The sequence below is a fragment of the Mustela putorius genome, unplaced genomic scaffold (genome assembly GCF_011764305.1).
Source record: "Mustela putorius furo isolate JIRA1106 unplaced genomic scaffold, ASM1176430v1.1 tig00000460_pilon_pilon_pilon, whole genome shotgun sequence".
Taxonomy (NCBI): domain Eukaryota; kingdom Metazoa; phylum Chordata; class Mammalia; order Carnivora; family Mustelidae; genus Mustela; species Mustela putorius.
This window is the reverse complement of record NW_025421389.1, coordinates 14,327,621-14,353,422: the sequence shown is the minus strand read 5'-3', so window position 1 is coordinate 14,353,422 and position 25,802 is coordinate 14,327,621. Positions and strand designations below refer to the sequence as shown.

General features: G+C 42.0%; 1 protein-coding gene and 1 long non-coding RNA gene across 6 annotated transcripts; both read right to left on the bottom strand.

The window, feature by feature from the left end:
* Nucleotides 1-5,638: 5,638 nt before the first annotated feature.
* Nucleotides 5,639-9,825, bottom strand: LOC123392174. Of its 2 annotated transcripts, XR_006606877.1 has the most exons (4): nucleotides 9,576-9,825; nucleotides 8,093-8,169; nucleotides 7,441-7,962; nucleotides 5,639-7,127 (listed from the first exon to the last, which is right to left on the bottom strand). It is a non-coding gene; the product is annotated as an uncharacterized LOC123392174 (long non-coding RNA). The 2 variants fall into 2 exon arrangements; XR_006606876.1 differs by having other exon boundaries at nucleotides 8,093-9,825.
* A 253-nt stretch (nucleotides 9,826-10,078) lies between these two features.
* On the bottom strand, nucleotides 10,079-25,747 carry LOC101689778 (60S ribosomal protein L29-like). Of its 4 annotated transcripts, XM_045080375.1 has the most exons (3): nucleotides 25,660-25,747; nucleotides 20,819-21,360; nucleotides 10,079-10,160 (listed from the first exon to the last, which is right to left on the bottom strand). In XM_045080375.1, the coding sequence occupies exons 1-2, from the start codon at nucleotides 25,679-25,681 to the stop codon at nucleotides 20,855-20,857; spliced, it is 528 nt and encodes a 175-aa protein (XP_044936310.1). In that variant the 5' UTR covers nucleotides 25,682-25,747; the 3' UTR covers nucleotides 10,079-10,160; nucleotides 20,819-20,854. The 4 variants fall into 4 exon arrangements, with proteins under 4 accessions (XP_044936310.1, XP_004750256.2, XP_044936312.1 ...); XM_004750199.3 differs by lacking the exon at nucleotides 10,079-10,160 and having other exon boundaries at nucleotides 20,727-21,360; XM_045080377.1 differs by lacking the exons at nucleotides 10,079-10,160; nucleotides 25,660-25,747 and adding an exon at nucleotides 25,616-25,631 and having other exon boundaries at nucleotides 20,731-21,360.
* Nucleotides 25,748-25,802: the final 55 nt, after the last annotated feature.

The window sequence follows — 25,802 nt, the reverse complement described above, 5'->3', positions numbered from 1 at the left end:
CTCAAAGATACAAACGCAGTGATCCGAAGGGGCACCTGCACCCCAATGTTTATAGCAGCAATGTCTACAATAGCCAAACTATGGAAAGAGCCCAGATGTCCGTCAACAGATGAATGGACAAATTAGATGTGGTATATATACAATGGAATACTACTCAGCTATCAAAGAAATTGAAATCTTGCCATTTTCAACAAAGTAGATGGAACTAGATGGTATTATGCTAAGTGAAATAAGTCAATCAGAGAAAGACAATTATCATATGATCTCACTCTCCTGGAATTTAAGAAGCGAAACAGGATCATCCAGGGTAGAAAGGAAAAAAATAAAACAAGATGAAATCAGAGGGAGAGACAAGCCATAAGAGACTCTTACTCATAGAAAAAAACTGAGTGCTGCTGGAGGGGAGAGGGGTAGGGACATGGAGAAACTGAGTGACAGACATTAAGGAGGGCATATGATGTAATTAGCACTGGGTATTATATAAAACTGATGAATCACTGACCTCTACCTCTGAAACTAATAATATAGTATATATTAACTGAATTTAAGTTTTTAAAAAAACAAGACAAAAAATAAAACTGACCCACTGGAAAAAATAATATGAAAAAAAACTTCAAATGATGTAACTGGAATTAAGAATATTAAATAAGATTCTACAGGTCTACTTACCCATATAATGCTTCATTTACCTATTCCAATTAGTTTTAAAATAATTTAATTTTAACAAAGGAAAACAGGAGAATTTCTATAAATGGATAAAATAACTTCCAAGTGTTAGAAAAATAAAAATGACATTTTTCTAAAAAAGAAAAAGAAAAGAAAAGGAAACGAAAATGAATAAGTAACTTACAAAATAGGAGAAAACATTTAAAGCCATGTATCAGATAAGGGGTCAATATCCAAAATCTATAAAGGACTCCTACAACTCAGTAACAATAAAACAACTCCGGCATCTACTGAGAACCTAATACATGCCAGGCAGCTGATATTATAATCTTATTTCTTTCTTGGAACAACTCTAAAGAAGAAGTTAGCATTTTTATTTCATAGGTAAGAAAACTGGAGTTCTGAGATGTTAAGAGAATAGTCCAGGGCCATTTGATGAGATAGGAAGAGAACTGAGGTGATTCATATTGGGATCCTTGGCTCAAAACACATCAATGTCTCCATGCATTCCTAAGAAAAGAAGAAAAGAGAAAATCCCACTAAAACATAGGCAGAACTAAACAGACGTTTTTCCAAAGAAGACTTCCAATGGTCAACAGGTACATGGAAAAGATGTTGAACATTACTAATCATCAAAGAAATCTAAACCACGGGGCACCTGGGTGGCTCAGCGGGTTAAGCCTCTGCCTTCAGCTCAGGTCATGATCTCAGGGTCCTGGGATCGAGCCCCATATCAGCCTCTCTGCTCAGCGGGGAGCCTGCTTCCCTCTGCCTATCTCTCTGCCTACTTGTGATCTCTCTGTCAAATAAATAAATAAAATCTAAAAAAAAGAAATCTAAACCACAATGAGTTATCACCTCACACCTGTTAAAATGGCTATCATTAAGAAAAATATAGATAACAAGTGCTGAGGATGGGGAGAAAAAAGGGAACTCTTAGGCAGCATTAGTGGGAATGTAAATTGGCACAGCTACTATGGAAAACAGCATGGAGGTCTTTAAAAATTTAAAAAAGAACTACCATATGGTCCAGCAACTCCACTCTTGGGTATATATCCAAAAGAAATGAAAACAGGATATCAAAGAAATATATGCACTTCCATGTTTATTGCAGTATCATTTATAACAGCCAAGCTATGTAAACAATTTGTGTTCCTCAACAGGTTAATGGAAAAATAAGTGATGTGACATTCATCCCCCTCAACACATACAGGAATATTGTTAGCCATGATATAGAAGGAAGTTTTGCCACTGGTAACAAGAGGATGAAACTATTTTTCATTTTCGTTTTTAAAAAGATTTTATTTATTTATTTATTTATCTGACACAGAGGGAGAGAGCATGAGCCAGGGGAGAGGCAAAGGGAGAAGCAGATTCCCCACTGAGCAGGGAGCCCAACTAGGGCTTGATTCAGGAACCCAGTGATCATAACCTAAGCCAAAGGCAGATGTTTAACTGACTGAGCCACACAGGCACCCCAACAGGAAACTTGGTGGCATTTTGTGAAATAAATTAGGCAGAGAAAGACATATGCTGTATGATCTCACTTACATGTGGAATCTAAAAATGCCAAACTAGTGAGAATAGAGAGAGTAAGAAAAGTGGTTATGAGGGTCTGGGTGGTGGATGAATTGAGATGTTGTTTAAAGATACAAACATAAAATCAGTAAATAAATAAATCCAGGACATCTAATGTGAAATTAGTGATTTCACTGATTAGACAATACTGTATTATAAACTTTTATATTGCTGAGAGACTAGATCTTAATTGTTCCTACCACAAAAAAAAGAATGATAAAATGTGACATAATAAATGTTAGCTAATGTTTCAGTGGCAATTATATTGTAATATATAAATGTATCAAATTGACACATTGTACACCTTAAATTTACACAATGATCTCTTATGCTTCTTCCATTGCCATGAGTAAGACATGTCTAAGCTGATCTATTGGTCCCAGGAGAAGATGAGCATACAGAGCAGAGCTCAGTCACCCTAACAAAGGCCAGGCTAAATCAACCAGTCTCCAGCTACCCACTAGACATATGAATGAGTCTGGGCTCACTGAGATTAGCAGAACTGTCCAGCTAAGCAAATCGGGATCACCTAAATTCCTCACACACAGGAAAATAATTTATAATTTTAAGCCACTGAGTTTTAGAATGGCTTGTTACTCAACAGAATTGAAATAATTCATTTTGTTATTCTTTTTTTTAATAATTTTTTATTTTTTATAAACATATATTTTTATCCCCAGGGGTACAGGTCTGTGAATCACCAGGTTTACACACTTCACAGCACTCACCAAAGCACATACCCTCCCCAAGGTCCATAATCCCACCCCCTTCTCCCAAACCCCCTCCCCCCAGCAACCCTCAGTTTGTTTTGTGAGATTAAGAGTCAATGCTTAGCGAAATAAGTCAAGCGGAGAAAGACAACTATCATATGATCATTTTGTTATTCTTTTATCTGTTTTTGAAATCTGTCAGCTACTACCTTGTCAAAGATTTTTAAACTGATGTTTGTGAGTTTTTTTTTTATGTCAGACTAGACTATTTTTTCCATCATCAAGTCTTTTTATTTTTTTTAATATTTTATTTATTTATTTGACAGAGAGAGATCACAAGTAAGCAGAGAGGCAGACAGAGAGAGAGAGAGGGAAGCAAGCTCCCTGCTGAGCAGAGAGCCCGATGTGGGACTTCATCCCAGGACCCTGAGATCATGACCTGAGCCAAAGGCAGCGGCTTAACCCACTGAGCCACCTAGGTGCCCTCATCAAGTCTTTTTAATGACAATCTCTTCCAATTCTTTTTTTTTTTTTATGTTGTTAACCAGAAAAAGGTGAGATTTTTTATAAAGGTCTATGTTACACAAACTCATTTGGATTTGGATATTATTTAATAAAAAGAATATTTCTTATCTATACCTTGAAAATGTTTAAGTAGCATTGGAATCATCAACTTATTAAAGGTTTTTATTGGGAGGGGCACCTGGGTGGTTCAGTTGGTTAAGCATCCAACTCTTGACTTTGGCTCAGGTCATGATCTCAGGTGTGGGATGAAGTCCCACAGTGGCCTCCATGCTGGGTGGGGAGCCTGCTTTTCTCTCTCTCCCTCTCCCCTAATCCCCCTTAAAAAAAAGTTGTTTTTTTTTTAAATTCTTCTGTGAAAACATACAGATATAGTGCTTTTCTTGGGAGGTGACAGGAGCTCTTTTATAATTTTTTCTATTTTTTAAAAAAGATTTTATTTCTTTATTTGACAGAGAGAGACACAGTGAGAGAGGGAACACAAGCCAGGGGAGTGGGAAAGGGAAAAGCAGGCCCTCCACAGAGCAGGGAGCCCAATGTAGGGCTCGACCCCAGGACCCTGGGATCATGACCTGAGTGCAAGGCAGACACCCAAAAACTGAGCCACCCAGGCGCCCCCTTTTTTATTTTTTAATGATTCATTTTTTTTTAATTTGAGAGAGAGAGAGAGATCAAGCACATGAGTGGAAGGGGCAGAGGGAAAGGGAGAGAGAATCTCAAGCTGATTTTGTCCTGAGCGCAGAGCCTGCAGCAGGACCTGATCTCAAAGATCCTAAGATCATGACCCCAGTAGAAATCGAGAGTTGTTCACTTAACCACCACCACCACCCAGGGACCACAATTTTCTCTATTTTTTTAAAACATAAATGAGTTTCTGTAGCCTTTCTAATTCTGCTTGGGACAGTTTGGGCAAAAGTTCTATTTTCCTAGAAAATTAGTTATTTCAACTAGATGTTTATACATCTGTAAACTAGATGTTTATATTCATTTGCATAGGATTATACAAATTAATTTTGAAATTTAAAGCAAATGTTTTTTTAAAATTTCCCATTTGGATGTTTATTTCTCCTTTGCAATATCTAATATTCTGTATTTGTACAGTCTCCTTTTTAAATAAGAGGTTAACTTTGTGATTTGCTTATTTAGATAAACTTTTTAATTCATTTGCTGTATTTATTTCCTGCTTTCTACATGTGACAGAAATATCCTAAGGTATTGGTTATGCCCAATGAATCACCCCTTGAATGTGGGCAGAACTTAGGACTTGCTTCTAACCAATAGAATGTAGCAAAGGTGATAGAATATCAAGCATATTATGTTACATTATATAAGACTGGATGTTAGCAAACAGGAGAGACTCTCCCACTGGCCTTGAAGAAGCAGTGATGTAAATTGAATATGAGGGTAACCACGTGGTGGGGGACTATGAATGAATGGCCTTTTGGAGCTGAAAGAGGCGTTAGCCAACAGCCTGAAAGAAAATAGGAAACTCAGTTATGCTATTACAGAGATGAAATTTACCAACAGGCCAAGAGAGTTTATTAGTGAATTCTTCCTAAATTAAGTTTTCAAATGAGAACATGGCTCTTGGTACCCCTTTACGGCAGCCTTTGTGAGATTCTGAGCTGAAGACCCAGCTAAGCTCTGTCAAGACTTCAACCTATAGAAACTGCGAGATAATATGTGGCAGCCATAGAAAGCAACATGGCCATATGGAATGATTACACTACCTCTGAGTTTCTGCTTTTACTTATTGCTAGTTCCTAACTTTTTTCTGCTTACTTTGTTCGTGGTCTGCTATTTTGAATTGTTTAATTAACTTATTATTTTTAAAATTTTTGTGTATTTAATTCTATGAATTTTCCACTGATAAATGCTATAGCTATATTTCATAGGTTTTGATATGTAATGTTTTCTGTTAAGAAATTCTGCATTTTTTTTTGTCCTGGATTTTCCTATTAAGAGCTCCTTGATAACATCTTCCTATATTTCCAGATGATGGCACCTTTTTGGTCTTATTTTTAACTTCTACTTTATTGCATGTGGTAAGTGAATATTGCTTATATTATTTCTATTTCCTAGAATTTACCGAGTATTTCTTTGAGGGCTTGCAAAGATTTCCCAAATTTAGGTATCTGGAAAACCTCATCAGACTTCACAGAACACACTTATTCTCTAGGAAAATACTTATAGCGCATACTGAATACAGCTTTTATTTAAAGACTAAGGATACAGTGCAACGAAAGAAGAAGAGTACAGACGAAAATTGGGAAATCCAAGAGACATTCCATGCACAAGCTCCCAGGAGTCCTCATTTACATACAGACGGCTCTCTGTCACTGGATTGCACAATCATAATCTGTGTCAGGAATCTCAGCGTCAGGGCTATTTTAAACAGAAGTTCTTAATGAGGGTGCATGTGGTTGGTGGGGAGGATTGCGTTATATCTATAACCATGTGATCAAGCCAGGCTGGAAAACAGTTTATTTAGATCAGTAAATAAAATGATGCTGGGAGTCACCAGGGGAGTTTCAGACTTTAAAGAGCACATCATAATGGTTTTTATCCTGGCCAAAATTCCAAACATGTACTGAGAAAAATATGAACCTTCTACAGTTCAGATGTAAATCAACTCTATCATCCACAGGGCAAATATATGTGACCAATCTTTGTGAATGTTCCGTGTGTATTTGAAAAGCCAAGATCTCTATTATCTGGGTTCAGGATTAGATATAGTTTTATAAAATCTACCTTAATAATCATGTTGTATATGTCTTCAATCCCCTTGCTAATTATTTACCCACATGACTGATGATTAGCATACATTTCTTTTTTTCATCATACCTCCTACAATTTCTATAGGAGAGTTGTTAAGAAAAGTCATTGCTCTGGTATTGGCTTCCTGTTTTAATAATTTATATCTTTATGGTACATTAGTGAATTTAATAATATAAAGTATATTATCTCTTTTGATGATTTTGAGCCCATAAAAAGGCTCATACTCAATATGGCTTTTTAATATGTATTTTCCTATTCATTTATATTTACACATTCCGAATTGTTTTGACTTCGTCATATTTGTAAATCATCATAGAGTTAGATTTTGCTCTGTTTACTAAACTAAAATCTTTTTAATTTGGCTGATATGTTAAGTCAATGCTGTTATATTGTTTTATGGTGTTTGTAAATTTGTGTGTTTCTACTTTATGTTCTATTTCCTTTTATACTATCTCTTTTTCTTTTCTTTTTTTTTTCCCCTCAAGTTTATTTATTTAAGTAATCTCTACACCCAACATGGGGTTCGAACTCACAATCCTGAGATCAAGAATCCCATGCTCTTCAGACTGAGCCACTCCGGTGCCCTTATACTCCTGGTCTATTTTAGGGGAAGGGGAAAGTATTATTTAAGATGTGCATTCCTACATGGTTTAAAATCTTAAGCACGTGTTTATCTTCTATCTTTTATCACATCAGTCATGTTATCTATCCCTCTTCCAAATACCACTGTAGTATCTAAATTTATGTTGCCGTTATTACACATGTCCTTTTGATTGCAGCAAATTGTTTCTTTCAGTAAGTCATGGTATATTTGAACCATTCCCTCTTCACAAGGTTTACATGACAGTTCCGAATAACGATACAGAGCTCTCCCTAAGGAGAAAAAAAAAGAAAATGTGATCACCTTGCTTAATCACACCATCTTCCTAGCAATGACATCTCAGAACCACACTGGTTTTCTGTGGATAGGAATGAGCCCCCAAAGCTTTGCCTACATTTCATCATCTCTCTAGACAGGACCAGACAAAATACATCTGCCTCTCACTCAGGCTCCACACTAAGTAGTTTATGAGAATTCCACTTTCCCCAGCCTCTCCCATGGTCTCAGTTAAGCCGCCACACCTTGACATCAGGGAAGGTGGGGACCACTGGTACAGTTTTGTGTCTCTCTATAACCTGCACTTACCAGTAACTCGATCATTGTAGTAGTAGTGATCTATGGTACAACTCCTTTTGTAAAATGTTAGATTGACTTTCCAGCACTTTTTCAAACCAGTGAGGCATCTGTATCCATCAAAGCGGGCACATTGATAGCAAAATCGAACCACTAAATAAAGAGAGGAAATTTTAAAGCAGAGCTCTAGGTTAAGTAATCCAGCTTCAGAAGCTTCCCACTATCAGTTACACTGGCAAAGTGTAAACCTCACAAGAAGGAAGCTGATACCCTTCCCAGCTCCTGCCTGGGGTCCTCACTCCCTTGAGTGGGTGACAGCTATGCACCCAGGGATTCAAGCCTCCTCCCTCCTTTGCCCAAGGCTGGGGACAGAAAAAAGACACTAGAGCAGTGAGTGAGGAGAGTGGAGTATTTCAGGGAGGGTAGAGAGACAATGTTTGAAAAAATCAGGAGTATCCCCTCTCATTGCGGCATTATTTATCCAAAAACTGCAAACCAACTACACCATACATCTCGATGTTAGGACTCGGTTTCCTATGAAGAGAAGAAGAAATCTCCTTAAGCCATTGTACAGCAGCCCAAAAAGTCAAGGTTAGAAACCACCTCCCTTTTCTCCCCACATAGGCTCTCGCCACCCATCCCTGCCTCCCTCACCAGGCTTTACCTTCATCCATGAAGAGCACTGTGAATGTGCCCAGCAGAAGCAACTGGAACATCCTGGGACCCATTCCAGGGATGATCCTAGAGGGAGGTCCCAGCTCTATTTATTCCCATCACTTGCCCTCAGGCATCCCACTAGATCACAGAATCATAAATTTCAGATCAAGCCGCCTGAATCCTCTCTACAATGTTCCCAGGAGAGGGTACATCCTGTCTGTGTTTGCAGGCCTCTAGATACTCAGAACTCAGCCATCCAGACACCCCCTTTCATTTTATTAGATCCAGCATGAGATACTCATTAATGCTGGTGGAGAATCTCTCTCGCTAGTACCTCTTCACTTCCCCTGTAGTTCGGGATGTTGGCCTGCAAAGAGCATGACTAACCCCATGTCCGCAAGACAGCCTTTCCCATAGGACAGAGCTGGGATCACTGAGCATCTGTGATGGAGCTGCTCAGGCCCTTTCAGGTAGAAGCATCCTGGACAGTGGCCTCAGGGCGACCTCCAGCGGTACTACCCCCCCACCCCCTGCCAAAGTGGGTCATGAGGACCAGAGCCTGGGACTCCAGATGTGGTCCACCTGCCCAGCGTAGCACGCCTCTGAGAGACGGATGGGGCAGTTCAAGAAGTGGTGAAGAGGTTTAGATCTGTGTCCCTTGAGCTTTATTCATTAATTTGTCCAAAGGAGACAAAGACCAGAAATGATTATAGTGGGAGAGACTTACATGGAGGGTGATGGGGAGAGAGGAAGACATATTTGGATGGGTCACTAGAAATGGAGTGTGAGGGAAGGAAAGGAGCAGGGAGTCCTGGCAAGGAGTTTTCCCGTCAGTTCTGTCTTTGCCTCCCTTCCTGCAGATCGCACCCACAGGTGTCCCTCCCTCTTTCATCCACGAAGTGTCAGTTGATTAGTGAGGCTTGCCAGTGCACTCCCGGCAAACACAAACTATCTGGATGTATGTGCAAAGCTCCCTGATTGCACTCGCCCTGCCCCTTTCCTGTTTGCTCCCACGTGTTTGGCCCGGGTTGTCATTTGATGGCTTTTCCTTATTTATGTTTCTTGTCTCTTCCCCTCTCAAGGACGAAAGTGCCATGAATGCAAGACTTACCTGTGTCGTGTCCACTGCTCTCTCCTCAGCACCTAGAAGGATGCCATGCACCCCTCAGATAATCAAACTAGCTGATGAAAACACGAGTGCACTGTTGTCAAGAGTTAACCTGAGAGGCACAAAGGAACGGTCCCGCCATACGGACAGCTCCTACTTCCCAGATCGCAGGATGACAGTCCTGTCTACCTAGCGATTGGTGGTCACCACAAAAAAGAGAGGCATGGGTAATGGCAGCTTCCCGTCTTGGGGGAAGAGTGAGTGTGGGGCCCATTTATCTTGAGCGGGCTCATTCCCAGAAGCAGATGCAGGCTACCCAAGTGTGATCCCCCGCATAATCTTCCCTCCACATCTGGGATGGAAGGCGAAGTGTGCTACCTACCAGCCATGGGATCTTCAACAAGTTTCTCCCTTCTCTGTTCCTCTGGACCTCACAGGTGGAAACAAGGACTGCCAGAGCTACATCAGACGGAGGCGTTGGGACTTAAGAAATTCACATGTGGAGCGGTGCCTGGGGGCTCAGTCGGTTAGGTGTCTGCCTTCAGCTCAGCTCATAGTTTCGTGGTCCTGGGACTGAGCCCTGAGTAGGGCTCCTTGCTTGCCAAGGGAGTCTGCTCTCCCTCTGGCCCTCCCCACCAATACATGCTCTCTCTCGTAAAGAAATAAAATCTAAAAAAGAAATAAAAATTCATGTATGGATAATGGTCAGGAAGACGCTACTTGGTGTCAGACCTTCTTCAGGCATGTTATGCACTTGATTTCTTTGGATTTTCTGAACAAGCACGTAGGTTAGAAAGAATGGACCTCATCTTACAGTTGAAGCCTAAGGGCACATGGAGGGGGAAGTATTTTTCCTTTGGGAACAAAGCACCTACCTGTTGGACTGGGTGGATTGTTATCTTTCCATTTTACCATGTTGTTTCCTTCTTTTTACAATCTGGAGAAGGGTTTCCAGGGCTGGAGATGACTGTGGGGAGAGACAAAGGGAGAACAGGTAAGAAAAAGTCTTTCTCCATTAAAAAAATAAAATAATAAAATTAAAAATTAAAAAAAAAAGAATCTCTTTCTGCCTGGCAGAGAAAACATTCACAAATGAACTCCCACTAAAACTAGGGTGTCCCACAAGCCTGGTTGGGATCTAAGACTTAGGAGCCACTGTCCAGGTAATTCCCACAGGGACCACATTCGTGAGTCTTGCATTTGGACCATGTGAGACACAGGCACCAATCCATGGACAGAAGTTCAGAGGGTCTGAGTTGGGAGACCAAGCTTCTGCTTGGAAGCAAAGGACCCCGCGTTCTGTCTGGAAGGATGCTCCTGCATCAGGATCTGGGTAAAGAGGGATTAAAATTGGTACTGAATCCCAAAGTTTGTGTAATGTATCTCTCTCCTGTGTTCATCAGGCAACTATAAACAACATTCTACATGGAAGAAAAGGAACAGAAATTGTGGAAATACGCCAAACTCATAAGAAGTACCTAAAACTCCCTTTGTGCTTCCAAATCTGAGGAAACTGTGGACAGGTGCCATACCTCCATGCAAGAATTCTTCTGTGCATATACCACAGGTTCACATTCATAACAACTGTCATGGTTGACACGGTATGTGTGAGGCTGTGATTTGCTATTATGGGAAGGGCACCTTTGTCATCGAACCTGTCTTCCCCTCCTAGAATGCGAGGCCCAGAGATGGCGGGAGATTCGGGAGCTGGTTTCCTGGTCAATCCCTTTAAAAAGGTGAACACCTAAGTCTGCCTTCCAGACTGCGCCAGCTTTGGCCACTGCTTAGCCCCTCAACCCCTCACCTGAGGATCTGAGTGTGGGCCCCAGACTGACCTTGGACACCTGCGGCCACCTGTCCCTCCCACAGATAGAGATGATGTACCCTATAGCCCGTCTTTTCCTCCCTGCTCCGTGTCTGAACCCCTGTAAGCAGGTTCCCAGCCCTCCCCCATCTCGAGGCTGAGAGTCTGCACCTTCTCCCCTTCTCCCCTCCTCTCCTGGCTCCTATTCAAAGCCTTTCCACTCTGCTGCCCCTTCCTCCATGGGAGGTTGTAGGACATGCTGTCCTGCTCCTGCCCTGCCCAGAGGTTCACCCTGGACCCATGCCCTATGTCTGCAGATGGAGGAGAACTATATTCGGCTCCTTTGTAGTCAGTCCCAGGGTGGGTTCCCCTTGTCCCTGTAGGAGGACCATGAAAGGGCAGGGGATGCAGGGAACAGAAAATAGGAACAGAAGCCCTCTCTCCCCAACCCCCCAACACAAAGAATGTTCCCTGCATTCCACAATAACCTCTTCACTAGTTCTGCCAACCTCCAACAAGCACTTCTCCTAGCCCTGCTCAGTAGGGAGCCTACCCGAGAGTGGGATCATCTGGTCCCAGGGGAGTCTGGGAGAAGAGACTTGCTGTCTTACAGGGCTCCCGTCGAGCTCCCACACAGGCAGGAAGAAGGAAGTGTGAGATGGATATCCAGTCCCACTTCTTCTCTGTGACCATTTCTTCTGCATGTGACAGCTACCTGCCTCACTCGCAGGTCTTCTGGGGACATGGGGTCTGGCTGACTAGCTCTCCTGGCCTGTAGTGCCCCTAGGCCTGCCTCAGACCCACGTTCCCTCTAGTCGCTGGACCCAGCCCACAGCACTGCCCTGCAGGCCTGGGTGTTACCCCAGAATCCTCTGGCCCCCTCCCCCATACTCAACTCAAATCAGCCTCCTGAACTAGCCTCTCTTCTCCACTTTAACTGTCATCCAAACTTTCTAGCTATAGCAGCCTGGAAGGTACCATTTTCTGAAATGGGTCAATGAGTTGGGCATAGAAGCCACAGAGCCCCATGTCTTCCATTTATGCTTAAGAGATGGGACTGAACTGAAATTCTGTCACAACATCAAGGCAGAGAGAGATCCTGATCCGGGTCCCCTCAGCTGTCAGGTCATGTGTGACTGGCGACAGAAGCAAGGAACAGGAATTCGGGGTCAGACATGAACTCTGAGTCACCCCTTCTCGTTGGTTCAGCTCTGACCATGTGCACCGCTTAGGACCTTAATTCACCTAACATAGTTGACAGGGGATCGATTGTGGAGAGGCCATGAGTAACGATGGGCTTTTTCACCAGGACAACCCTAAAGCTTTCTGCATGACCCCCTTTCTTGAGGCTCATTTTAGATGGAATCAGCAGGATCTCAGTCAGAAAGGCAGGGAGGGCTTTGCCCTGAGCCCATACCCTGAAGCCCTGTTCCATTGCCCCAGCCTCCTACCACCTTCCAGCCCGTTGCTCTGGTCGTTGCCCAGCACATATCAGACTGATGAGTACAGGATAGGAGGCTCCGATTAGCCACCCCTTAACAGCTGTTCTCGACCAATTTCCAGGACTGTGGACCAAAAATTGTCCTTGTTATTATAAACAACATGTTCTTCCCTAGGGCACAGAGACCATTTAAGAATCAAAACTGTTCACTCACTCTGGACAGCCAAGTTCTATAAATTTAAAGCAGCTGCTTCGGAAGCTTTTGGTTGCATAAAAAAGTCCAGATGGTAACCACTAAGTCACAAATGTTTATGTAACTGCAAGAGTTGCTCCCACTTCTACTTTTCAGATTTGTGAGGTGAGCATAATGAATCCATCTTGCTGTCTCCCTTCTTTCAAAGAGAATATTAGGAACATCCAGTTTTAAAATGTGGTTAAAAAAAATCAGTTTCAGAATTTCAGCCAGTTCTTTTTTGTAGCCATGGGTTGGCAATCAACCACCAGGGACTCTGTTTCTTGAAAAAGATAGGATCCACTGAGCAGGGAGCCTACTTCTCCCTCTCCCTCTGCCCTTCCAGCCCACTTGTGCTCTTGCTCTCTGAAGTAAATAAATCTCTTTTTTTAAGATTCTATTTATTTATTTGACAGACAGAGATCACAAGTAGGCAGAAGCAGGTGGGGGTGGGGGAAGCAGGCTCCCTGCTGAGCAGAGCAGGTCCCTGGGATCATGACCTGAGCTGAAGGCAGAAGCTTTAACTCACTGAGCTACCCAGGCGCCCCTAAATAAATCTTTTTAAAAGAGAAAAATAATTACACTAATTATAGTATAAACTCATGCTAGTAATTAAGTTAATTTAAAAAACAATTATGCTAACCTCATAGGGATTTTGTGAGAATGAAATTTGGTGATTCATGTGGATGGTGTCTACTACAAGAATATGTTCATTAGATGCTTATGATTATGATAAGTACAGCTGATCCTTGAACAACGTGGAGGTCAGTGGCACCAACCCCCCACACAGTTAGAAATATGCATTTAACTTGGACTACCCCAGAACTTTACTAATTAGCCTACTGTTGACTGAAAGCCTATGGATAACATAAATGGTTGAAACGTGTTGTGCACTATATGCATTATATACTGTATTCTTACAATAAAGGTGGAGAAGAGAAACGTTATTAAGAAAAACATTAAGATGACAAAATACATTTATAGTACTATAGGTATACTTGTTGAAAAAAAAAATCTGTATGTAAGTGCAGTTCAAACCCGTGTTGTTCAAGAGTCAACTATACAGCCAAAGAATTCTGGGAACTGGCTAAGATCTAGTTGAATAAGAGAGTCCCAGTGGAGCTGAAGCAACAATGGGACATCAACATTTAACTGGCATAGAAGTGAAGATGTTAATACAAATCCCCTTTGCTCTCAAATAAACTTGCAAGAGAAGCCCTCTAAAGGAGGGTTTATGAGGAGCACAGATGCAAAGCCCAGGGAGGAGAATCGTTCCCAGATCAAGCCACTGAGGTGGTCAGCCCTGAGGCAGAGGGGCAGTCAGAGAGACAGGAAGCCTCTGAGACCTGGATTAGACACTGCCTATGTTCCAAAGCAGCTGAAGACACCTTAACCACCTCGGGATCAGTATCTGGCCTGACCTACAGCAGCAGATATATTTCTGACCACTTATCTGAGAGAGAAAAAAATGCCCTGTGTAGTTATTAAGGTTTGAGAAATGGTGCTAGCTAGGCAGATGAGAGAAGGCAATACAAACAGCACTGAGGAAAGTGATGGCTAATGGTTTTCACAGTAAAATATTATTATGGAAATTTAGATTTCTGAAGAGCGCAGATAATTTCTCACCATTAATCTGGGAATATATAGGCTTAGAACTGACATTCTAGGCTTAAGCTTAGCTTTTTTAAATTTAATTTTTTATTTTCTTTTACATGCATTACATTGTATTTTTTCATCAGAGTAAGCATACTCTATAAATCCCCATCACTCATTTTCCCCATCCCACAACTTAGCTCCCCTCTGCTAACCATCACTTGGTTTTCTAGTTAAGAGTCTGTTTCTTACTTTGTTTCTCTTTTTCTCCTTTGCGCATTTGTTTTGTGTCTTAAATTCCACATATGAGTGAAATCATATGGTGCTTGTCTTTCTCTAACTTATTTTGCTTAATATTCATCCCAGCGATGCCCAAAGAGACCTATGGCTGTTTACCAAGGGAACTGCGCACTGGGGTAAAGGAAATATTCAAACCTTTCAGAGACTACTAGAAACCAGCTCTGAAGTGACACAAATTCTAAGAGACCCAAAATATCACTATGGCCTGCCAGTCAGAGCAGGAGCTTAGGAAGGTCAGGTGTTCAATGGAGTTTTGGCTCCAGTGGGTCCCTGAACTCTTCCTATATTTATTTCTCCAATTTCAAAATGCATACTTGGAATAGAGATACTTAGCTGTCAGAATCCCTTCATTGGTTCCCTGACTATGGAGTGAGAGCTACTCCAGAAAAGGTCAAACAGAAGCCATTAAAAATTCCTCCACCTAGGGGCACCTGTGTGGCTCAGTGGGTTAAAGCCTCTGCCTTCGGCTCAGGTCATGATCCCAGGGTCCTGGGATCAAGCCCCGCATTGGGCTCTCCGCTCAGCAGGAAGCCTGCTTCCCTCTCTCCCTCTGCCTGCCTCTCTGCCTACTTGTGATCTCTGTCTGTCAAATAAATAAATAAAATCTTTAAAAAAATATTCCTCCACCTAGGAAAATAGTAAACTAAAGTTAAATCTTAGGAGGGACTGCAGAGATTAGTGCCAACATCAAGGATGTGAAGGATATAGAGAAGTGATTCCCACCACATCCCCATTCAACTCTCCCAATTGGCCTGGGCAGATGACAGATGGACATGGATAACGGCTGTGCTTGATTATAAGCTTAGCCAGGTGGTGACTCAACTGCAGCTGCTGTACCAGATGCAGTTTCATTGTCTGAGCAACTGAACACAACACCTGGAAGCTGGGGTGCAGCTACTGATCTGTCAAATGTTTTTTTTCTCCATCTCTGTCCATACACCCACCAGGAGCAGTCTGCTTTCAACTGGCAAGGCCAGAAATACATCTTTACTATCCTACCTCATGAGTAAAACAACTCTCCAACCCTATGTCAATTTCGTTCATAGGGGATCTTCATTACCCTTCCCTTCCAGAAGGTATCACACTGGTCTTATTACAGTCATGATATAATGCTAATTGGACCTAGACAGCAAGAAGCAGCAAGTACTCCAGACATACTGGTAACACATTTGCATGTCAGAAGGAGTAAGTCCAATAAAAATTCAGAAGCCTTCTAACTCAGTGTAATTTCTAGGGGTTCAGTGACATGAGACATGTTGAGAGATCCCTTCCAAGGTGAAGAATAAGTTCATTGTTTTATCAGGGCCCTCCTACAACACAAAACTAGGTCCATTGGCTTGTGGGTGTCTTGGATTTTGGAGGCAACATATTCCTCATTTGGCTGTGCTAATCAGGCCCATTTGATGAGTGACCAAAAAGCTGCCAGTTCTGAGCAAGGCCCAGAAAAGAGAAGGCTCTGCAGCAGTTCCAGACTTCTGGGCCAGCTTCTCTGCCTCGGGGCCATCCGATCAGCACATCCAGCGGTGCACAAGGTGGCAGTGGCAGACGGGGATGATGTCTGGAGCCCCCGACAGGCACCTACAGGTCAAGTGGAGCACAGCCCTCCTAGAACCTCGGAGCAAGGCTCGCCATCCTCTACAGATAACAGCCCTTGCCCTGCTGCTGGACCTTAGTAAAACTAAACACCTGACCATGGGCCACCAAGATTCCATGAGGTCTGAGCTGCCCAGCACAAACTGGGTGGTATCTGACCCACCCACTGACTTTTAATCCTTTCAAATTGCATTTACACAGTTCTTCTGATTTTGATCAAAATGGTTTAATAGGGGCCAGATTTACCCTCTGGCCTAAAGCATGTTAAAAAAAGGAATAGATTACGTGGCTCTCAAGGCATTGGATATGAGGCAATGTAGGTCAGTGATTCCCGAGGCATGGAAAATAAATGAGGTCAGCTCTAAGACGGCTCCAGTTTCTACCTGAAGAGTTCAGAGGCTACAGAAGTGTGCCTGAGTTGAAGAGACAAAACTGACAGTTTGGGAAGACCAGGGTGGCTAGAGCTCACAGAGGCAGGAACTAGAAGAGAGAGTACACAGAGAACTCTAAGATCTGGAGACGATCCCTCTCAAGTAGTCACCTGGGAACTGACGGACACACATGAGGAAGCTATACGAAGCAGGCAAAAACACCACACAAAAGCACCCTGCTTGTTCCCACAAGCCAGAGAGAAAAGAAATCCACACCAAGACACATCAGAGCCGACCTTCGGAAAACTAAAGACAAAGGAAAAAAATTTTGAGAGCAGTAAGAAGAAATGACATTTTCAATTCAAGTGAGAGATTCCTCATCAGAAACTATGGAGGCTGGGAAGAAGAACATTTTCCAAGTACTGAAAGAAAAGAGCAATCCTGTATTCAGCAAAAATACACTTTAGGAATGAAAGCGAGAAACGAGACATTCTCAGATGAAGAAAACTGGGGAGAACATGTTGCCAGGGGACTTACCCTAGAAGAATGGCTAAAGAAAGATCATAAGAAATGCTGTTCTTGGAAAGTCAAGAGGAAATAAAAACACAGTAAGAGAATAAATGGATCAATATAATAGACTTTCCTTCCCATTTGAGTTTTCAAAATTCCATTTGACAGAGAAAGCAAAAATTATGATATTGTCTGACGTGGGTCTTAATGTATGAAAAAGGAAATATTTAAGACAATTACATTATGAATGATGGATTGCATTATGAAGGGGCATAAAAGGAAGTAGGTATTCTATACTTCATTCTGACTGATAAAATGACAACACCTGTAGACAGTGATTAGTTATGCATATATAATACCTAGAGCAACCACCAAAGGAGCTACAGAGAGTTACTCAAAAACATTACAGATAAATCCAAATGGAGGTTTCAGTTCAAGCTGGTGATGTAGTAGGATCGTGTACTCGACCTGTTCCCAGAGACACACCAAATCTATAACTACATATGGAAAAAGATCCTCTGAAAGAACCCCCAAAACTAGCTGAGCAGCTCCCACACACTGGATGAATGAGAAAAACAAACAAACAAACAAACATGAAGTGGTAGAAGCTGAGACATGTCACAAATGTTCCCCTCCACACCCCCCCCCCCACAAGTGACCTATATTCAAGAGGGCACTCACAAACCCAAGTCTCTCCTTGAGGAATGAAGGGTTTGAACCATACACCTGATACCCTGACTTTAAAGCCCTGTGTTGAAAGACAGTCCCCAAAATATCTGATTTGGAAAGCCAGTGAGACTGGCGTCCATGAGACCCACAAGGCTATTTGAAACTGAGAAACACTTCTTAAAGAGCTTGTGCAGAATCACCCACTCTAGAGCCCAGTACGAAGGCAGCCAATGGCAAAGTATCAAGACATCTGGAGAAAGAGACTTACTTGCTTATCTTAAAGCATCTGCCTGATGGGAAAGCTTCTGATTTAGCATTCAGCTATGGACCTACTGAAACATATACCAACACAGACGCCTATAGATACTCTCTTTGTGCCAATCCTCTGTCTTGCTCCAGGACACTGGTATCTCCTGGATAGGAACTTGTACTGTCTGCCAAGGAGACATTTCTAGATTGCCTGGTAGCCAGTGACTTACACTTGTGGGTTCCACAGGATTGTAGAAAGATTTCTTAACTGGCTACTACCTTCCCAGGGCACAGCAAAGAGGCAATAGAGTGAGGTGCTTAGTCTTCCTGTGAAAGAGACCTATTAGCTTATGTTCATAGCTGTGGCCTAAGGATCAGGCTTCTAATTAAACACACATCTAAGGGCTTACTCTAAACCTTTCCAGAGACCTTAGAGGGAAGGCACTTTTTTCCTATTCTCCCTCTGCTGTACTATTCCAGATCTCCGGTATCTCCTGGAGGGGAGTTAGTCTACTATCCCCATTCTGGGATTACAGCTGGTTGCCTGGCCCTGGTGGCCAGTGGAATTTGTGTTCATGGTCCCATGAGACTGTAACAAATGGAGAGATAATTCTTGGGAGCTACCAATCTCAGGGCACAGCACAGAGACAGTGACCAAAGATAAAAACATCAGAAAAAGATTTTAAGGAAACAGAGATAAGTGATTAACCTGATAAAGAGTTCAAAATAATGATCATAAAGATCCTCACTAGGTTTGACAGAAGAATAAATGAACAAAGTGAGAATTTTTACAAAGAGATATAAACATTAAGTCACAGAGCTGGAGAATACAATAATGCACTGAAAAATACATCAGGGGGTCCAAGAGCACATTAGATAAAGCATTAGAAAGTATCAGTGGAACACACTCAATGAGAGCAGCAAAACAAACAAAAGAAATTAAAGCAAGTGAAGATAGCTTAAGACACTTATGGGAAAACACTAAGCAGGCCAACATTCATATCACAAGATTCCCCAAAGAAGAGAGTGAGAAAGGGGCAGAAAACTCATTTAAAGAAATAATGGCTGAAAACTTTCCTAACCTCAGGAAGGAAACAGACATCCAGATCCAGGAAGCCAGAGTGTTCCAAATAGTGAACCAAGAGACCCCACCAAGACACGTAACCAAAGTGTAAGAATTAAAGACAAAGAGAGAATGTTAAAAGCAGTGAGAAAAAACAACTTGTTGTGTAAAAGAGAAGACTATCAGCAGATTTCTTAACACAAACTTTACAGACCAAAAGAAAGTGGCACAATCTATTTAAAATGCTGAGAGGAAAAAACCCGTCAACCAAGAACACTTTACTCAGCAAAATTATCCTTTAATATTGAAGGAGAGATAAAATCTTCCAGACAAGCAAATGCTGAGGAGTTTATCCCCACTAGACCAGCCTTGCAAGAAATGTTAAAGACTGTACACTAAATGAATGATCCATAAAAGGGAAAGTTGATAGAATGGACTTAATCAAAAGGTAAAATTTTTGCTCGGTGAAAGACCCTATTAAGAGGGTGTAGGATAAGCTACAGAGCAGAAGAACTTATCTGCAAACCACAAACAACTGACTCTTCAACAACACAGTGGTTAGGGACATCAACTTATAGCCTCTGATTCCCCAAAACCTTAACTAGTAATAGCCTACTGTTGGTCAGAAGCCTTACTAATAACATAAACCACTGATTAACACATATTTTGAACATTATATGCATTATATACTGTAGAACATTATATATAAAGTAAGCTAGAGAAAAGAAAATCGTAAGGAAAATATACCTACAGTATTACATTTATATTTATATATATATAAAACAACCCTACATCATCAGTTTACCTGAATGGTCTAAATCTGTGTTGTTGAAGGGTGAATTGTACTACATACTATCTAATAATACAGTCAGTTTTTATTTGGTAGACACTGTGCCAACATGCATTTTCCCATTTAATTTTCATAACAACCTTATGAAGGAAATCAGATTATCATCTCCATTTTAAAAGTGAGAAAATCGAATCAAAGAGAGACTATATAACTTGCCCAAGTCACAGAACTAGGGAGTGGAAGAGTCAGAATTTGAGCCCAGAAATATGACTTCAGAGCCTATACTACTACTGTGCTATACCCTTCCATATCATTAAATGTATTACAGAAGGAATCTGAAAATGAAATAATTAGGGCTGAACTAGTGATGAGTAGTATAAAGGAAATGGAAGTGAGAGAGATGAGGGTTTAAAAGGAAATAAATGGCAGAACTTGGTAACTGTAAGATATATGAGGATGAGAAAGAGTAAAAAATGATCACTACTTAAATGTTGGAAGCCTGGGGAAATGATACCACTGAAAGGAATATGGTATCGTAAGGGTGAATCCAGAGGGAAACAAAGAATAGTATTTTAGATATGTTGTATTTGGGAAGACGAAGATACTCAACTAGAAATCTTAGTACACAGCTAAGATCAATTGTAGAAACCAGTAAAGAGGTAAGAGTTGGAAATTAAGATTTTGAAACTATCTCATATAAAATTAGTGGAAGCAATAAAACTATTAAGCTCTCGGGGCACCTGGGTGGCTCAGTCAGTTAAGCATCCGACTCTTGATTTCAGCTTAGGTTATGATTTCATGGGTGAGAGACTGAGCCTCATAATGGGCTCTGCACTCAACAGGGAGTCTGTTGAGATTCCTTCTCCTCTGCCCCTCCCCCACTCTCTCTCTCTCTAATAAATAAAATCTTTTTTTTTTTTTTTTTTTTTTTGACAGATCCTGCCGGTTTATTTGTACAAATAGCATAGGAGGACACCAGCCCCATGTGGATAGAAGCCCAGGGGTCATACCAGTCCTTCTGTCCTCACACTGGCAGACAGAAGCCTCTACACTGGAGCCTTTGTGGGGGCTTGGGCACCTTTGGGAGGCTGAGCTGCAGCAGGAGCAGGAGCTGGAGCTGGAGCCGGAGTCGCAGCAGAAGACTGGGACTTGGTTTGGGCCTTGGCCTTGGACTTTGGCCGGCAGAGCCTGAGACCCTTGGCAATGCGGGCACGAGCACGTTTCCCGAGCTTGGGGTGAGCGATGTAGGCAAGTCGATTGAGCTTGCAGCTGCTGCCCTTTGGGTTCTTGGGCTTGACGAGAGCCTTGATAGCCTCGGCACGTGCACTCATGGCCTTGGCGTTGTTGGCCTGCATCTTCTTCAGACCCTTCTTGTTGTGCTTCTTGGCAAAGCGCATGTTCCTCAGGAACCTGGGGTCTACCCCCTTAAGAGATTCATATCTTTGGGACCGGGGTTTCTTGATGCCATTTCTGTGCCATTTTCGTGACTGGTTGTGCGTGGTGTGGTTCTTGGACTTGGCCATGTCTGCACCGGCTGCTGAAGTGCCTTGGGCTGGAAGAGAAAGGGACTCAAATAAATAAAATCTTAAAAACAAAACAACTATTAACTCTCCAAGGGGGAGACAAAGGACCACTCTTTGGAAACCTGCAAAAATTAAGAGGCAGAAGGGAGATGAGAGGAGAACCAGGACAGGGAAGTCTCAAAGAGTTCACCAGATGAGTTTCAAGAAGAGAGTAGTCTTTCTTCTCTTTTCACTCTATATTCTGTCCTGGAAGATCTCATTCTCACTCATTACTTTAATAGCTATCCAGCCACACGTAAATATTACAAGGCCATACCTTGCATCTAACCTCTACATCAGATTTCTAACTGCCTAATTTTACCTTCACCTGGATGTCTCAAGGGCATCTCAAATTCACCATGCCCAAAACCTAACTGTCTCTTAAAATATGGTCTTCTTCCAATATTCCCTATCTCAGAAAGTGGCATCCAGTTGCAAAACCTAGAAACCTACAAATAATCGATGACCTCTTTCATACATCAACCCCAGCCAATTCATGGTCACATCATTTAGGGTTTTATCCAGTAAATCTCTCTTATCTGTCCTCTTCTTGCTATCTTTGGCTATTAACATCCTAACCTAAGCCACAGCCATCTACTGCCTAGAATACTGCAACTGCCTCCAATTTGGACTTCATATAATCTTGCCCTCCTCAAACACATTTTCAATGCACCGAAGATGAAATTTCAAATCCACACCTGAGTATGTCATATAACCCATCCCAATCTGCACTTTAGAGAGTTTCCATAGTTCTTACAATAAAGATTGAATTCTTTGTCTTGGCCTACATGATCTACATAATCTCGCCCTTGCCTACCTCTCCAGTCTTATCTCTACCCTGTCTCTTTCCTGGTCTTTTTTTCAATTTCTTTGATCTTCCAAGCTTCTACCCCCAACAGGCCTTTGCAAATGCTTTCCCTCTCCTTAGAAATCTTCTTTCACCCCCATCTGTCCCCTCCACAACATCTCCCCTACTCACCCTTTAGCTCTTTGTTCAGTGGCACTATGTTAAATCTCCCCTTTATTAGATGTTTTTGTTAGACCATTTGCCTCTCCTTAGCACTGAACACAGCTGTAATTTTATAATAACCTGTGATTGTTTGATAAATGTAATTTTCTTCAGTCTAACTGGAAGCTTCATAAGGGAGGCAGATGTCTTTTTTATTCATCATCAAATCACTAAGACATATAGTACAGTACCTATCATAGGTATCATGAAATCAAATAAAGGATATGTCATTTAAGATGGAGCTAAGAGGCCAAAAAGGGATGGTCTCATGTCCTACCACTACTCACTGTCAATTGTAGATCCCCAATAAGAAGAGATGTGTCTTGCATTCCCAAAAGCAGCAGCCTATACTTGACTACCCCAGAAAAAGGAAGGAGGCTTTTCCTACATGGCTGGCAACAGCCTAGCCAATGAGAGACTGTCACCACTCAGCGAATGAAAATCCACAATGCTTCAAATTTCCAGTTTACTCCAATAAACTTTTTGCTTAAAACAGCCGCCCTGGGGTGCCTGGGTGGCTCAGCAGGTTAAGCCGCTGCCTTCGGCTCAGGTCATGATCTCAGGGTCCTGGGATGGAGTCCCACATCGGGCTCTCTGCTTGGCGGGGAGCCTGCTTCCCTTCCTCTCTCTCTCTCTGCCTGCCTCTCTGTCTACTTGTGATCGCTCTCTGTCAAATAAATAAATAAAAATCTTTAAAAGAAAAAAATAAAAACAGCCGCCCTTCCCAACTTCTTCCTTTTCTTTATAAAAGAACATTCTTCTCCTTTGTTCTGTGTACTTGCCCATCATTTTGCTATATCTTGCATGTCCTGAGTTGCAATCCCCTGCTATTCCTAAATAAACATTTTTGGTGGCAAAAAAACCTGACAGTTTTACTTCTAAGGTTAACAGTGTTCAATACTTACTGAATAAATTATCAAACACTCTCAAAAAAATAAGAGAATGGGAAATGAGCAAAATACCTGGGGATGACCATTAAGAAGTACATTAGCAATATCTGAGAGCACAGTTTGAATATCGTGATGCGGGTGGAATGTCAGCAATGAGAATAGGGACAAGGTGGACAAAGAGGCTGGCAGAAGGCAGTGGGGGAGCAGCATCCAAAGAGCTGTTTTCATTTTGCTTTTCTTTAGGCCAGTGTTCTATTTCCAAGACTGAAAGAAGGACCAATTGCAGACGTCAGAGACAAGAGATAATGAGTCTACAGAGACCAGCTACAGTTGACGGAGTTTGAAAATGTCAACAAACAGGTGAGGTAAGCAAACATATCACAAAGGAGGGATTAACTTAAGCATGACAATATAACCAGCTAAAAGTATTATTTCAAGGCAAAGATAAAACTGCTGCTGGGTTAATAAACAGCTAATCCTAAGCAAGAAAAGCATCTGAACGAGAGCTGTTATAACCAAAAGGTAAGGAAACCATATTAAACTGTGTTCATCAGCAAAATCCAGATTATGGGAAACTCCACAGGACCAACAACAAGGTTCTCTCAACAAACTGCACAAGAAGGGAGGAGGAACTTATAACGGAAACTTAAAAGATCAGCCAATCACAATGTATATACTTGGTTGGATCCTGGTTCAAACAAGCAAATTAAAGAAAAAGATAAATGAGACAAGTAGAAAATTGAACACTGGCTATTTGATGATATTAAGGAAATACCTTAGCTATTTTAGGTGTGATACTAGTACTGTGGTTATGCTTTTAAAAAGTCCTTTTTTAAAGTAATCATATTGTAATATTTATAGATTTTAGATGCCTGACACTTGCTTCAAAATGATACAAGAGGAGGTACATGGATAGTGATATAGAACCAACAAGACTGATCATGAGTTAATAATTATTGGAACTAGGCACTAAGTTCATGGGGCTTCCTTATATACGAGTTTTTTGGTTTTTTTTTTTTTAATGTGTTTGGAAGCTTCCTTTATGTTTTTAAGGACACAATATGGTTTTTAAGAATAGGATCTTCTTCCATATACTCAATTTGAGATGGCTTTGGTTAAGGTTTCTTGACCTGGGTTCAGTGGATTTCTTAGAATCATGAAGATTATGAAATCAGATCTAGGCAAAATTGGAGCATGAAGTGGTCCACCAAAACACAAGGGTTGAGTTGAACAAAAGAAACCACTTAAAATATGACAGGAAATAGATCCTTCGGGTTGTTATTAATTAAAGGTTTTCAAAGATCGAACTTTATCATAAAGGATGACAAGAAGATAACTGATGGTGGAGGTAAGGAGCATGTTGAATGATCAAAGCAGCAGGTAAGAAAAATGACTGTGCTCTTGTCTTCAAGACAGATTAGGAAGATTTGATGTCAAAGAAAAATCATACAAGATGACCAAACTAGAACAAGGGATATTTACTCATGAGGAAAGAAAAGAATGTGTGGTACTAAAGTAGTGTTGATATTGGAGATCTAGGGGGTAGGGTCATTCAAATCTTTACAACCCACTTTCTGCCATCTTATTCCTTTTTCTTACCCCCCAACAAATGCAAAGTGACTTAGAGGTCATGCAAAGGCCCCGACTAAGGGGGAAAGTGATTGGAGAAAAAGGATGAAATATTATCCGCTCCCTCTCACTGAATCCTGGGTTTAAGAAATAATATAAATTTGTCAACTGGCACCTGCCTGCTTGTGTGAAGTGGGATACCGAACGCTCAGCCTTGGAGGACAAACTGTTCAGCTACGTTTCAGGGCAATGACTAGAACATCGAGTCGTAGGGACATCTAGGGATTTTCTTTCCTAGATCTCATCCTCAGCGATTCCCAAAGCGGGTACATAGACCAAAAACATTTTTGTTTTTAAAGAATAAGATATGGGAAGGGAGTCGACGGGGGCATTCGGGAGGGAAACCGCGAGCGCTGTTCTAGCAAGAAGTCAGTGTGGCTGGAGCACGGGTGCAGACGAACGTCGGTAGGGACAGGACCCACGACAATGGGTCCGCCAGCCTTGGGAGTCTCGGAAAGCACTCAGTGCAGTCTGTTTTTAAACAGAACCTGCGTGGGTCAGAACCCAGGTGGGCCGTCTGAAGAGGCGGATCGCTGGAGATGGCTCCAGCTGAGCTCCGAGAGCCTTCCCTGCTGACGCCACCCACCGCGGCAGCCGTCCGGAGTTGAGAAGAATGGAGACGCCGTCCACTCAGGTGGATTGAACGCTAAGGCCGCCCCTGCCAAACCCCAGCTAACTAGCCGTTAACGAAGGTTACAGAGTCCCCTCCTTCCCCACCCGTGCGCCTGAAGACGACGCAGCCACGGTTCCGGGTAACGCACCGGTACAACGAAAAAGGAGCATTCCCGAATCTACGCCTCAGATCCCGGGCTTCCTCCCGCCAGTCGGGGAAGGGCAAGAGAAAATGAGCACCAATCAGAATGTACACATGGAAGACGACAACCCTCACAGCCAATACGAAGGC